Source organism: Drosophila tropicalis, unplaced genomic scaffold (assembly GCF_018151085.1).
Source record: "Drosophila tropicalis isolate 14030-0801.00 unplaced genomic scaffold, ASM1815108v1 contig_878, whole genome shotgun sequence".
NCBI lineage: Eukaryota > Metazoa > Arthropoda > Insecta > Diptera > Drosophilidae > Drosophila > Drosophila tropicalis.
Window position 1 is genome coordinate 9,415,087 of NW_027173374.1, and position 12,299 is coordinate 9,427,385.

At 39.6% G+C, this 12,299-nt stretch overlaps 3 protein-coding genes and 1 long non-coding RNA gene across 5 annotated transcripts; 3 read left to right on the forward strand and 1 right to left on the reverse strand.

Moving 5' to 3' along the window:
* The first annotated feature begins 846 nt into the window (after window positions 1-846).
* On the forward strand, window positions 847-2,320 carry LOC137584568 (thioredoxin domain-containing protein 9). Its single transcript, XM_068300024.1, has 3 exons — window positions 847-966; window positions 1,146-1,349; window positions 1,418-2,320. Exons 2-3 carry the CDS (start codon window positions 1,173-1,175, stop codon window positions 1,889-1,891), a joined length of 651 nt encoding a protein of 216 aa, XP_068156125.1. The 5' UTR covers window positions 847-966; window positions 1,146-1,172; the 3' UTR covers window positions 1,892-2,320.
* A 511-nt stretch (window positions 2,321-2,831) lies between these two features.
* Window positions 2,832-8,082, forward strand: kuk (kugelkern). The gene is made up of 2 exons (XM_068300506.1): window positions 2,832-2,989; window positions 5,789-8,082. Exon 2 carries the CDS (start codon window positions 5,808-5,810, stop codon window positions 7,530-7,532), a length of 1,725 nt encoding a protein of 574 aa, XP_068156607.1. The 5' UTR covers window positions 2,832-2,989; window positions 5,789-5,807; the 3' UTR covers window positions 7,533-8,082.
* Window positions 3,654-5,344, reverse strand: LOC137584912 (uncharacterized). The gene is made up of 3 exons (XR_011033513.1): window positions 5,334-5,344; window positions 4,007-4,224; window positions 3,654-3,939 (listed from the first exon to the last, which is right to left on the reverse strand). It is a non-coding gene; the product is annotated as an uncharacterized lncRNA (long non-coding RNA).
* A 728-nt stretch (window positions 8,083-8,810) lies between the features above and the next one.
* Window positions 8,811-12,277, forward strand: gwl (serine/threonine-protein kinase greatwall). 2 transcript variants are annotated; one of them, XM_068301817.1, is made up of 6 exons: window positions 8,811-9,203; window positions 9,270-10,139; window positions 10,201-10,362; window positions 10,427-10,543; window positions 10,666-11,680; window positions 11,740-12,277. In XM_068301817.1, the coding sequence occupies exons 1-6, from the start codon at window positions 9,033-9,035 to the stop codon at window positions 12,003-12,005; spliced, it is 2,601 nt and encodes an 866-aa protein (XP_068157918.1). In that variant the 5' UTR covers window positions 8,811-9,032; the 3' UTR covers window positions 12,006-12,277. The 2 variants fall into 2 exon arrangements, with proteins under 2 accessions (XP_068157918.1, XP_068157919.1); XM_068301818.1 differs by having other exon boundaries at window positions 8,812-9,203; window positions 9,273-10,139.
* The last annotated feature ends 22 nt before the right edge of the window (window positions 12,278-12,299 follow it).

The following is a 12,299-nucleotide window of genomic DNA, read 5'->3' on the forward strand; positions in this document are numbered from 1 at the left end:
TATACATTTTGGCGGCACAAACAAAATTAATAAAAAGAAGTGTTAAAGGAGAAGTGTTAAAAAAACATCATGGCGATAGCGTCTCTAAAAGCTTTAGAGCTTTTGAATTTAAAAAGAAGCTTTAAAAATCAACCGTTTAAAAGGAAACTGGTCCTGGTCCTCGTATGTCAGAAGGTATTTTTCGTAAATTCTGACAGCTTGTTGGAGTAGGCCATTACATTGCGATTGAGAGCCACGTTATCAATTGGGTGCGTTGTCAAAGCGGCATAGCGACGTATCTGCGCGGAGATCTCCGCCGTTAGAAAAACGACATATTTCCGCGCGACATATCTCTTCACTGACGAGCAAAACTGTAACACCAGCGTGGAGTCTTCGGTTGGGTAGCTCTTTTCGGAGTTAACCTACAATGATGATTCTTATACCATTTGATTTTGTAACTATTTAACGCCTTTTAACGTTTGCCATTCCAAAAAAGCTAAACTTGTTTCAATTCATACTCGTATGAATCATCCACCATCATGACGACGGCGGCGACGACTCTATTTTTTATTCTAAACTATATTTGTTCTATAAAATCAAGAAATTTAGTAAACTCAACAATATTTTCGTTTGTTGAGAATAGTGCGAATAAAAGATTCAAAAGTAAATTTTTGCCCTCTGCCGCAAATCACCCGAAGCACTTCGAATCACCCGAAGCACATCGAACATGTTCGACGGCTTCCAGGCAACCTTCCAGTTGTCAGCTGGAAATTTTGTAAAATTTGTGTGTGTTGCAGCCCTGGAACATGTAATCATCGATAGTATCGATACTATCGTAAAATTTCTAATACTATCGATATCGCGCCATAACAATCGAAGTTCGGCTAACTTGTCGATAGTATCGCATTTTGCAGCACTGCCGGACACAACACATACGAAATATCAATCGGAAGTCAAATAAATAATTAAAATAAGCATCAAATAAATGTAGGTACTTTGTGAATAAACCATTTAAGGCTATTTTTACTTATATCTAATATTTTTATAAACTAACATGCAATACTTTATTGAATTTTCGACAAAACATGACGCATCTGCGGCGACTCCACACATACACATACACTTACACACCCACACGCACACACACTCTCCACGCCCTCATGCAGTGCGTTAGTCAAGTGTAAAGAGTAAACATGGCCAACCTATTGGAAAATCAATTGTTCAATGCGGCCAAGACAATCGAACAGCAATTGGACCAACAACTGGACCGCTTGGATAATCTCGATTCGGATGATTTGAAGGTTCTACGAGAGCAACGGCTACGTGAGATGAAAGAGCTGAATAGCAAGAAACAAGAATGGATCAGAAATGTGAGTGTTGCCCCCCACAGAGAGTAAAGAGCAGAGAACAATGTAGTTAACTTGTGTGTTTTTTACAGGGTCATGGTACCTACACGGAGCTGGCCGATGAAAAGGAATTTTTCGAAATGTCTAAGAAATCGCCAAACATTGTCTGCCATTTCTACAGAGATAGCACCGAACGTTGTCGCATTGTCGATATGCATCTAAAGATCTTGGCCACCAAGCATGTGGAGGCGAAATTTTGCAAGGTGAATGCCGAAAAGACGCCGTTCCTTACTCAACGTTTGCGCATCAAAGTCATTCCTACAATTGCCTTGGTGAAGGATAGCAAAACGAAGGATTTCATTGTCGGATTCACCGATTTGGGTAACTGTGATGATTTCTCCACGGAAATGCTGGAATGGCGTATTGCCCACTCTGGAGTGATTGAGTACAAGGGCGATCTGATGCAGCCGCCAGATGTTAAGCGCAAGCCGTATATAAATCGCGCACAGAAGACCATACGTGGAGGCTACGATTCAGATGATTCCGATATTGATCTCGATGACTAACCTATTTTTTTCATCTACACCCACACCCTTTCTCCATTAATAATAATAATATTAATTATAATGAAAAATGGAAACACTTGAGAGAAATTCCCCATACGCAACACACAAAGACACTGAAAAATCAAAAAAACAACCTTAGCACATGAATGTAAATCCAATTAGGCATACGTTAGCGTTATTTATTTAATTCCTCTTTCCGATTCTGAGATCAAATGAAACATCGTAGCATATAAGTATTATCCCCAAACCCTAACTGCCCCTCTACCATTATGTTGCCTCGATTTGCATTAGCCTTTGGCACAAAGTAGTTTTATAAACTCAAGCTCGCTCGTAAATCGCATCTGAATCTACTAAAAGTTGAGGACCTCAAAAACCTGGCCTATGAAACATACATACATATATATTTTTTATTAAATTATAACAAAGACAGAGTTGTAATGCATTTCCTATGGTAGAAATAACTAACACATATGTACAAGTTTTTATATTTATTTTTGTAATTCTACAAAAAGAAAAAAATCAAACAAAATTAATGAAAATTATATAAAAAATGATATTAAGCTGCATGTTCTAAACGCACACAATTTGTTTTCTTGGAATAATTTGAAATCTAGAGCTGAAAATGAATGTACAAACTACTTCTTTAGCTAAAACTTTTAGTTGTTATTTTCTAATTTTTCGCTATCTGGTTACATAATTTTTTATTTCAATTTATTTTTTATACCAATATTTGGAAGTTATTTGGTACAATTTTTGCATGCCGTTATTTTACAAATTTTCCCGCGTTCTCATGTTACACTCTAAAACAAGCTAAATTGTCAGCACTAATTGCAGTCAACCCTAGTCGATAACATTATCGAATATCACGAGAGGGCAAGAATTTACGGCGAGAAAGGCGAAAAGTTACGGCTAAAAACTGCGGCGAGAAAGAATTTGCTACTATCGATAGTCGTTGAAGAACGTCAATGTTTTCTTCCACCTCTAGTCGGCGTCGGCGGCTCCGCAATTTGTTTAAATTATTTGAATTTTCTTGTGCTGAATAATATTTAAAAAGCTGTTTGTGTGTTTGGTGTTTTTTTCTGCAAAAATATTTAAAAGGTTTGTGTTTCAATTTTTATGTAGAAGCAAAACTTGTGAAGAAAAAATATGCAATTGCACTATTTTCGCGCAGGCTGTGTTGGCGTCGGGGTAATAATTGTTGTTGTCGGGGGCTACAGCAGCCGCGCCGCCATTTAAAAAAAAAACGAATCGAACTCAACGACAGCCTGTCTACCGTAGTACAGTGAGGGCTGTGCTTTAAAGACCGATTGCCTAAGCATCCTTTTGTAGTAAATAATGCTTAATTAGAATAGCAGAAATTGTTTAAATAGTTTTGGTCAAAAAAAGAGTCTTGCATCTAACAAAGACGACGCACCTCGCGTTGCAATTTCTTGGCGCGCACTGTAAGCCGCCTTTTTTATCTACATGTGTGTGTGTGTGTTGTTGTGTGTATGCGTGAATATTAAGATTTCGTTTTGCATGAAAAAGCTAAAGGGACTTAATGTTTTTGTTGTTTATTTTTTTTAATGTGCCGATATGATCACAATCTCACTCGTTAAAGTTAATTAAATGCTCACACATACATACATACATACAAAGGAAAGCAATCTATGCTTGTGTTTGTTGTTTTGAGTTTAATCAACTCTGTTATAGCATCCGAGGAAGAAGAAGCAAAAAAAAAAAAGCAAAAACGGAGGGCTTGGCGCACACCGAGAAATTTGCTTCATTGCACAAGGAAGGTGGAGCAAAAACACACTGAGCAACGAAGTTATTAATCCGGCCGTTACATTTCTTTCATAAGAATTTGTTGTTGGGAGATTTTTGTGAGAAACTGTTGTACCGGCACATAACGCACTCACATATCGTATTATCTGTTTGTATGTGTGTGTTTTTCTTTTTGCACTTTTGGGGCCGCTGCAGCAACCAGCCAACCCGTTCATGGGCCTAGCAAGCGGCAGCATCGTTCGTCGCTTGCAATTTCATTTTCCACCATTTATATTTTGCGCTTTCTAAAAAAAATAAAAAATTGAATTTCTAAGCAGCTTGCACGTTCCCCTTCCCCTGTTGCTCACTCACTCACTCATGCCTATATAGTGTCGCCTCGTTTCTGCTTTTCCCTTTTAATTTTCCACTGTTGTTTATCTGGCATCACAAACAGTTGCAAACGGCGCAGGAGTTGAGGGGGGTCATGGTGGCATAGCATGGGCGCAGGGTGGGGCGAACACTTGCGCATTCTTTTCTTTGTCTTGCCTTACGCCTTGTTGTCCCACTTGTCAGAAAAGAGACAACAAATACTATACAAGAGAAAAGGAAATTCAATCACTTTAGAAAAGAAGACTTCAGCATACCCTTGAATATACACTCGTTCCTAACAGTTATTCATATTCAAATGAGACTTCTTTCTTAAGTTTCAATATAGCCTAATTTACACTCTCTGACTATAGGGTATTATATGTATTGTATATATTATTGTTTTGTACACTTGTAATTGTTATATTCTTCTCTCGTGTTGTATAGTGTTTGTAGTGTTTATGTTTTATTTTGTTTTTACTTTAGTTTAATGCATTTTCAAGCGGAAGTCAGTCACACACAAGAGGAATAAAGACAAAATCATTGAAGCTGAACTTGACTTCTCCGTCGCAAGGCTCGGCTTTTGGTAATGAAACATAAAAACAGAAAATGTTTAAAGCATTCCGATTTTTGGATACTCTTTTCAGCTTCTAGTTTTCCCTGAAATGGGGTATCGACTTAACTGTTGATGGTGGTCAGGGTTTGGGTTGACATGCGTAGTATAAAAATCTGGCATATTTCTGTTTAAATTCCCATTCTATATGTGTACGTTTGCACAAGAATCTGATATACAAATTGAAGGCATTATTTTAACAAAGTCCTTAAGTATGGCAAACTACTAATCAGCCTTCTGTACTTAGGACGCGTTTATTACTTATATATGTATCTATGTTATTTTTTTATGTCAAGTTTAAATAAATACTTGGATATATGTTTTTATATGACAATGACAATGACTGTCTATGGTTTACACATCCTTAGTGTGATTAATATTAACTATCTTTAGTATATGTACTTGTAAAACTACTTTCCTTTTTAAAGTGAAAATTCACTAAATCCATGGTCTTACCGGTTTTCTTTTTTCAACTGTGCCAACTGCACATTAAAAAAATAGGCTAACATCTGTCTGTATGGAGAAACTGCATTTAAGTTGCTTTTGGAAAATCTTCGAGTCAATATAAATACATAAAATTTCCAACTTAATTTCAAATTAGCACTTCAGGAATTTGTGTAGTAATTTAGGATAGGGATAGTCATATTTTCTAAACATCTAGGTAAAATTTTCGCGATTCTGCATATGGTAATAAAAACGCAGCTGTCAGTATGCATTTACCTGCTTATGTCCTGGCTACCTGGCTACATTTCTATTTGAGGACAACACCTACTTAAAGGCTGTACATTCTCAAATGTCACTTAAGATTAATCTCAGAGCCCAAGCCGTCAACACGTGATAAAAGTGACAGAGAAAATAAATAGAATAAATATTGAGAGAAAAAAAACGCATAGCGTTGGAACAGATTAAGTGAGAGAGAGAGAGAGCCGCCCAGTCAGCCAATTGTGATTGAAATACTGCAAAGCAGCAACAAACTAACAATCAGTTTAGAAACCTTTGGTAAGAAAGGTTTAAAGGGAAGGAGGAGTAGTGGGAGATGCAGAGACTATGTCCAGCCGGTTCCTCTGAGGAATGCGACAAACCGCAAAACTAGTTTTTATTGCACTTGAGAATGTTTATAGAAAGTAATGTAATGCCTAAAGAAACTAATCAAGACTATTTGCTATTTTTTTCAGAGCGTTAAGCGATACCCAAATGCTAAGCAAAATGTCGCAACCGAATAATGCAGGTGGAGGAGGAGCTGCAGGAGCAGCTGCTTCAGGACGTCGTCTGCCTCTAAGTTTGAGCGGTGGCGGTAGTGGTGCTAGTGCAGTATCTCGTCTCCAGCAGCCGGGATCCGGTGGCACCAATGGTCGTTCAAATAGCCCACAAACTGGCGCCAAAAAGGTGGCAGAGCAATCTGCTTCCGTTGCATCAGGTGCTGGACCAATTGTGTCACTTAAAAAGTCCAGTTCAAGTCAATTGCGTTCGTCATCATCGTCGTCGGCCAAGGATGAAGATAAAAATAATCAAAATGGTGTTCAGAAATCATCTACAAATGGCAAAGAAAAGGCACCACAAAATGCTGGTAGCAATGCCACTACCACAACCAAGGAACAAAAGGAGCAAAAACCCAAGGAGAAGGTGGATAAAGTAGCAGAGAAAAAAGAAAGCGCTAAACTATCAAGCCAGGAGGTGGCCAATATAAAATCGACATCATCATCTCAAAAGGACGCCAAAAAATTGCCTGTGGGGACTGAGGTCCCAGCTATTGCTCCTCCAGCTTCAAAACCTGTGGACGATGATGCAGTCGTGGTAGTGGAGGAGACAAAGCCATCACAGGTGCTGGCTCCGTTGCCCACCACTCCCACCAGTGAGCGAAAGTCCACACGAAAGACAGCGAACCAGAAATCTCCAGTCTTGCCCAAGCAGCAAGGATCAGGTTCCATATCAGCTTCACCACAGCAACAAAAGAAGCAAGAAGAGCAACAGCAGTCGACTGAATCTGTTGCTCTCGCTGCCGCTATAACCTTAGATGCAGATGCAGAGATGGAATCACTACAAGTAGATGCTTCACCCATACGGAAAAGCATCGAAAGTGTTGGTAGCCAAAATGCTCAACCGGCAGCCACATCTACGCCTGGACGGAATTTATTCGGTTTCCGTACCAACAGTAAGCAGCTTAATGAAGTGGAACTGGCTGCCCAGCCATCCGTTTCGCCGGCCACAGCTCCAGCGCGTACATTTGCTCAGATTAGTGGCAGACGGAGCATACGCCCAATGAACTTTACCCCATCCAAGGCAGGAAGCTATCGCTGTATCGCCAGCGATTTGGATACGTCCAACTGCACCAATGCCAGCATGAATGCCACTGTGGGCTCTGAGATCCCCAACAATTCATCATTCTCCTTCTCATTCTTTGGTCGTGGCCGCAAGCGAGAGCGTACTCCACCACCACCCTTATCTGGCTCCCAGTCGGCCAACGATTTGGCCCAGGATGTGGATATGTCGCCACCAAAACGTGCTCGCTTCGAGTTCTTCAGCTTGAATTTGGCCTCACCTTTCAGTTTGTTGCGTTCACGATTCTCCAAGACAACCATTAGCACACCATCGACACGCCTGCATTTGGATGAGGACAATGGAGAAGTGCAAAATGTTTCTGGCATTATTGTTGAGGAAGAGCAGCAGCAATCGAAATTGAACACCAGTAATGAGGAGCAGCCAACCATAGGCCAAGAGGCTGGCTTGGAAACACCTAAAAAGAGTGGATCACCGATCAAAGAAGATGTCATCGATGATGAGAAGAAGCAGCCGGAGCAACAAGACGAAAATCTTGATGAGAAAGACCTGGCCAAAGGTGCTATAGAACTTGATGTCTCTGCTGCTACTGATGATTCGGTTGTCGAGACCGAAGTTCGATCTCGTTGCTCCATAATGTAAACGAACCTTCCGTTAAGCTCTAGAATTTTTATGTCAATCTTATTATTACGTATTTGTCCCTTTTTGTAATTTGTGTTTCGAAAGAAATTACTTGTAAAGGAGACCAGATCCCAAGCCAACAACTGCAAACTTGGCATTCGATCGTCATTCCAAAAATTTGGAAATACTTTGTCAAGACTAGTTGCTGGTTGCATCGATTCCTCACTGGATGGTTGTGTCCCTCCTGTATTAAGGCCTCACATAGCCATCCACTGACGAATCGCTTTTATATTAAGATCAAACATCAATTAGAAATAGAATAGTACCCAGGATCAAGTGGGTACACAACACACAATATTACAACATATAAATATAGAAACCCCAACCACCCTGTACAAGAAAAAAAATTTTACTCAACGTCTCGATTTTTTTTGTCTCTTATATTCATGAAAAAAATATTGTAATTTGTTGTTTAAGTACAAAACAAATAAGAAATTTATATCAGCAAAAAATGATTTTGTAAAAATGTAACGCTAATATCATTGATAAATAAAGTGCATTTTATAATAAATATCAATCACAATAACTTAAAGATAATTGACGGAAATTGTCGGAATTTATGTAATTAAAAAATCAACAAAATTTTGGGGTAACGACATATCTCCGAGAGATATGTACATATGTCGTTCTGAAACGACATAATTTCGCGCCGAGATATGTCGTTTTTCTAACGGCGGAGATATGACGTTTTGAAACGACAAATCTCCTCGCGAAATTATGTCGTTTCAGAACGACATACATATCTCTCGGAGACGTTTTGAAACGACATATCTCCGCGCAGATCACCGGCGGAAAAATGTACTGGGCGGAGATATGTATGTCGTCGGAGATATGTCGCTATGCCAAAATTTTCTGTTTCCGTTAGTACCAAATCCGACTTCAAAAGCTATATATATTTCCCATTTTCTTTAAAAATCAACTGACGTTAGGTTTTCTATTTTAAATACTCTCTATTATACAGAACACGGTGGGGGTTTTAATAATTGTAACTTCATTCTACAGGAGTTATTTCTTAATCAAAAAATAACTATTTTTGTGGGTATTTTTCTATGACTCAAGTTTGAAATTATCAATTTAACTAGCTTATATAATATAAATTTTCAAACTTTGCTACCTATTTTCAATTTTAAAAATAGTTCTCATTGGCGAAAAACATCGTACAAATGTCCATCACTATTTAAGCCCGATACTTGAGTAGAAATTCCATCCCTAGGAGTGGCCATGTGAACCAGAAATTTCATCAATATTTATCGACGCGTTGCGCTGTTTGAATAGTTCTTTTAAAATTGTTTGTAAAAGTTAAAAATATCTACATGCATTAACAATTCGTTTTAAATAAGGTGTATAAACTTTTCCTATTTTTATTATCACTCTGATTGCGAAATAAGTAAATTGAACAATTTGGCGCGAAAAGAAAAGGCCAAATAGAAAAAAAAAAACAAACTGACTTGCAGTGATAATATGGATAACGCTGAAACTGCTTCAAGTGAGCAGCAAACAATTGAAATTGATTACAAGACCCCCAAGAAACCCAATGCCGCTCATTTGCTGATTGATGGAGAGCAATTGCTGGATAAGATCAATATCCTAACCACCAAACCGGACCATGAGAATCAATCGCTAAATACTAAGGTATGGGGCACGCGCGTTTACAGTTAATTTTTGTATTCTCTTTTTCGTTCTGTTTTCCCCTGCCAGCAGCTGCCTACAATAAAGGATTTTGTCATAATCAAGCCCATAAGTCGTGGAGCCTTTGGCAAGGTTTTCCTGGGGTACAAAAACAATGATTCCAACAAGCTGTATGCCATCAAAGTGATGCGAAAATCTGAAATGATCAACAAGAATATGGTGTCCCAGGTGATCACAGAACGTAATGCCTTGGCCCTGTCCCGATCTCAATTCTGTGTAAGCCTCTTTTACTCCCTGCAATCGCTATCCTATGTCTATCTGGTCATGGAGTATATGGTGGGCGGTGATCTGAAATCCTTACTCGCCATGTATGGCTATTTCGATGAGATGACGGCCCGTTTTTATGTGGCCGAAATGGTAATGGCCTTGCAGTATCTACATCAGCATGGAATTGTCCATCGTGACATCAAGCCGGATAATATGCTACTATCGGGTACGGGTCATGTTAAGTTAACGGATTTTGGCCTCAGCAAAATTGAAATGCGTCGTGATTTGGAGATATCCGATTTGATCAATTGCTCACCGAATCTGAATGCACGGACACCGGGTCAACTCTTGTCTCTCACTTCGCATTTGTCATTCGGCTCAGAGAAGAAACTACAAGATTATGGTGTCAGCGGAGTGGAGAATAGCAGAGTAGTTACTGTAGGAGGTGCTGCAACAGTAGCTTCCCTCATGCCCACTGGAACGGGTACCTCTCATCTATTGCAGGCCATCAATAAGCATAATTCCATAATGGAATCGTCAGACAGTGAGACCGATTCATCTCTCACTGATGCAGAGAAGACTAGTGATAGCAAGATCTCTGGTGTTTCGCCATTTTTCTCAGCCGAGGAGATGAATGTCTCCATTACTCATACTTGTACTGGAAAAACCAAAGTGGGTGATAGACTAACAAAAGATTTCTTGAATGAATGATATTCACAATTTTCTTTTATAGCTAATGGACAGTTGTTCCTCTAGTTCATACCATACCTGCAATTCGGCCGATTTAAGTAAATCTTCTCCTCCACTAGAACCAGTTGTTGAAGGAGCAGGAGCTACGACTGTAGCTACAAGCAAACGGCGGGTAGAGTTTGCTTTGGACACGGTTACTTGCCAGGTTAGTATTATGACCACTTTAACTTAATGCCAAACACAAACCATAAATGCTTAAATCTCAAAAGGGCTGCAAATTGGTCGAGCAGGACAACAATAATAGCGACAAGCATTTAATCAAGTTAGAAAACACAAATGATGCCTCATTTGAGTGTTCAATGGTGCGTCGACGATCGCTTGACGAGGTTCGTCTTTGTGTTTTTGTGTATGTCCGTGTGTGTGTGTGTGTGTAATGTCGTCCAGTTGTCGCCAACATTCTTCATTATCTTTCACCATCAATTAAACAACTTCTTTTTGTTTTCTGTAGCGCATACGAAATTCCAAAATGCAGGAAGATTCTGGCGTTTCTAGTCGAAAGGGTGACGACTATTCATCGAATTGTCATTTGAATCTTAATAGCGAAAGCACTGCCTCTTCCATTGAGAAGAATGCTGAGAATCTTAGCCAATCAAAAGAGGATTACAGCTGCTCGGATTATTCTCGCAGCTATAATACCACAAACAATGCTACAGAGCTAAGTGGCATACGCATGAATTCACCATTTCGTAATCTATCAAAGCATTTTAAGCGACCCGATTTTCTACGCGGTATCAAACGAAAAATCAATTTAGTGAACCGTTCGGATAATACATCCAGCGCAGAGGGCGATGGTTCCAGTTCGGGCAATGGAAGTAGCAGTACACATACTGGACTGACCCAAGAAATCGAAATTCTTAATATAGGAAGTAGTACGCCAAAGAAACGTAAGGCTCGTTCCTCCTCCCCATTGCGTGGAGTCCTCAAAGTGCGATCTTTATCCGATGAAGAACTTCCCATGCAGCATCTTTTGGGTCCGGAAACTGGTGTGGCCAATGTGGTATTCTCTACGCCCGTCTCGTCGCAGAAGTTACCACGCCGCGATGGTGGACTTTTGGGTAAGCTAAAGGCCACCCGATTTGCCTTGCCTCTGTCCATTGAGAACAAGAAACGTGGACATGCGGTTGCCGAAAAGATGTCCGGTGTGCAGTATTTAAAAATGGCCGATGATCCCACCATGTCACCCATTAATCATGGTACAGAAAATTTGCCTAAAACTCCAAAAAATATAAATATTAATACACCGTTTCGTACACCGAAATCGGTAAGAAGGGGAATGAGGGTATCAAGTGAGCGGATTTTGGGAACACCTGATTATTTAGCTCCGGAGTTGTTACTAAGGCAGGGACATGGTGCCGCTGTCGACTGGTGGGCCCTTGGCGTGTGCTTCTACGAATTCATGACGGGAATTCCACCCTTCAACGACGAAACGCCCCAAAAAGTATTTGACAACATTCTCAATAAAAGTAAGTGATTGGACATAATTAAACATTTAAGTTAAATCAATGAGCGTTTTGTTTTTTAGATATTGAATGGCCTGAGGGCGAAGAGGCATTGTCCGCGGACGCTGTGGAGGCCGTAGAACTTCTATTGACTATGGATCCTGCCGTCCGTCCTGCTGCTAAGGAAGTCCAACAGATGCGCCATTTTGCATGCATCGATTGGGAAAACATTGGTTACATGGATCCACCTTTTGTGCCGACTCCTGATAATCCCACCGATACGGGCTACTTTGATGCCCGCAACAATCTGCAGCATTTGCAACTATCTAACTTTGCGTTGGAAGACTGATTTTATCCAGCAGAGTCTGGTAGTCGTGTGCCAAGTGTTATTTATAGCAATAATATGTTCGTTCTGTTAGTCTTAAATGTTTCCATTGTTATCGCTTATATTTCGTTTAATTCTATTCTATTTATATATTCTAATTTATTTGTAATTACTTTTCGTATTTTATTTTGTATGCCAACTCTCAAAAATTATATTCATCATCGCTTTCGAGATCGATTTTGTTATGCGGCATGTTTCAAAACTAGAAATATAATAGGAAATGTCTACAAGATGTATCAATTCTAAAATCAATTGTAA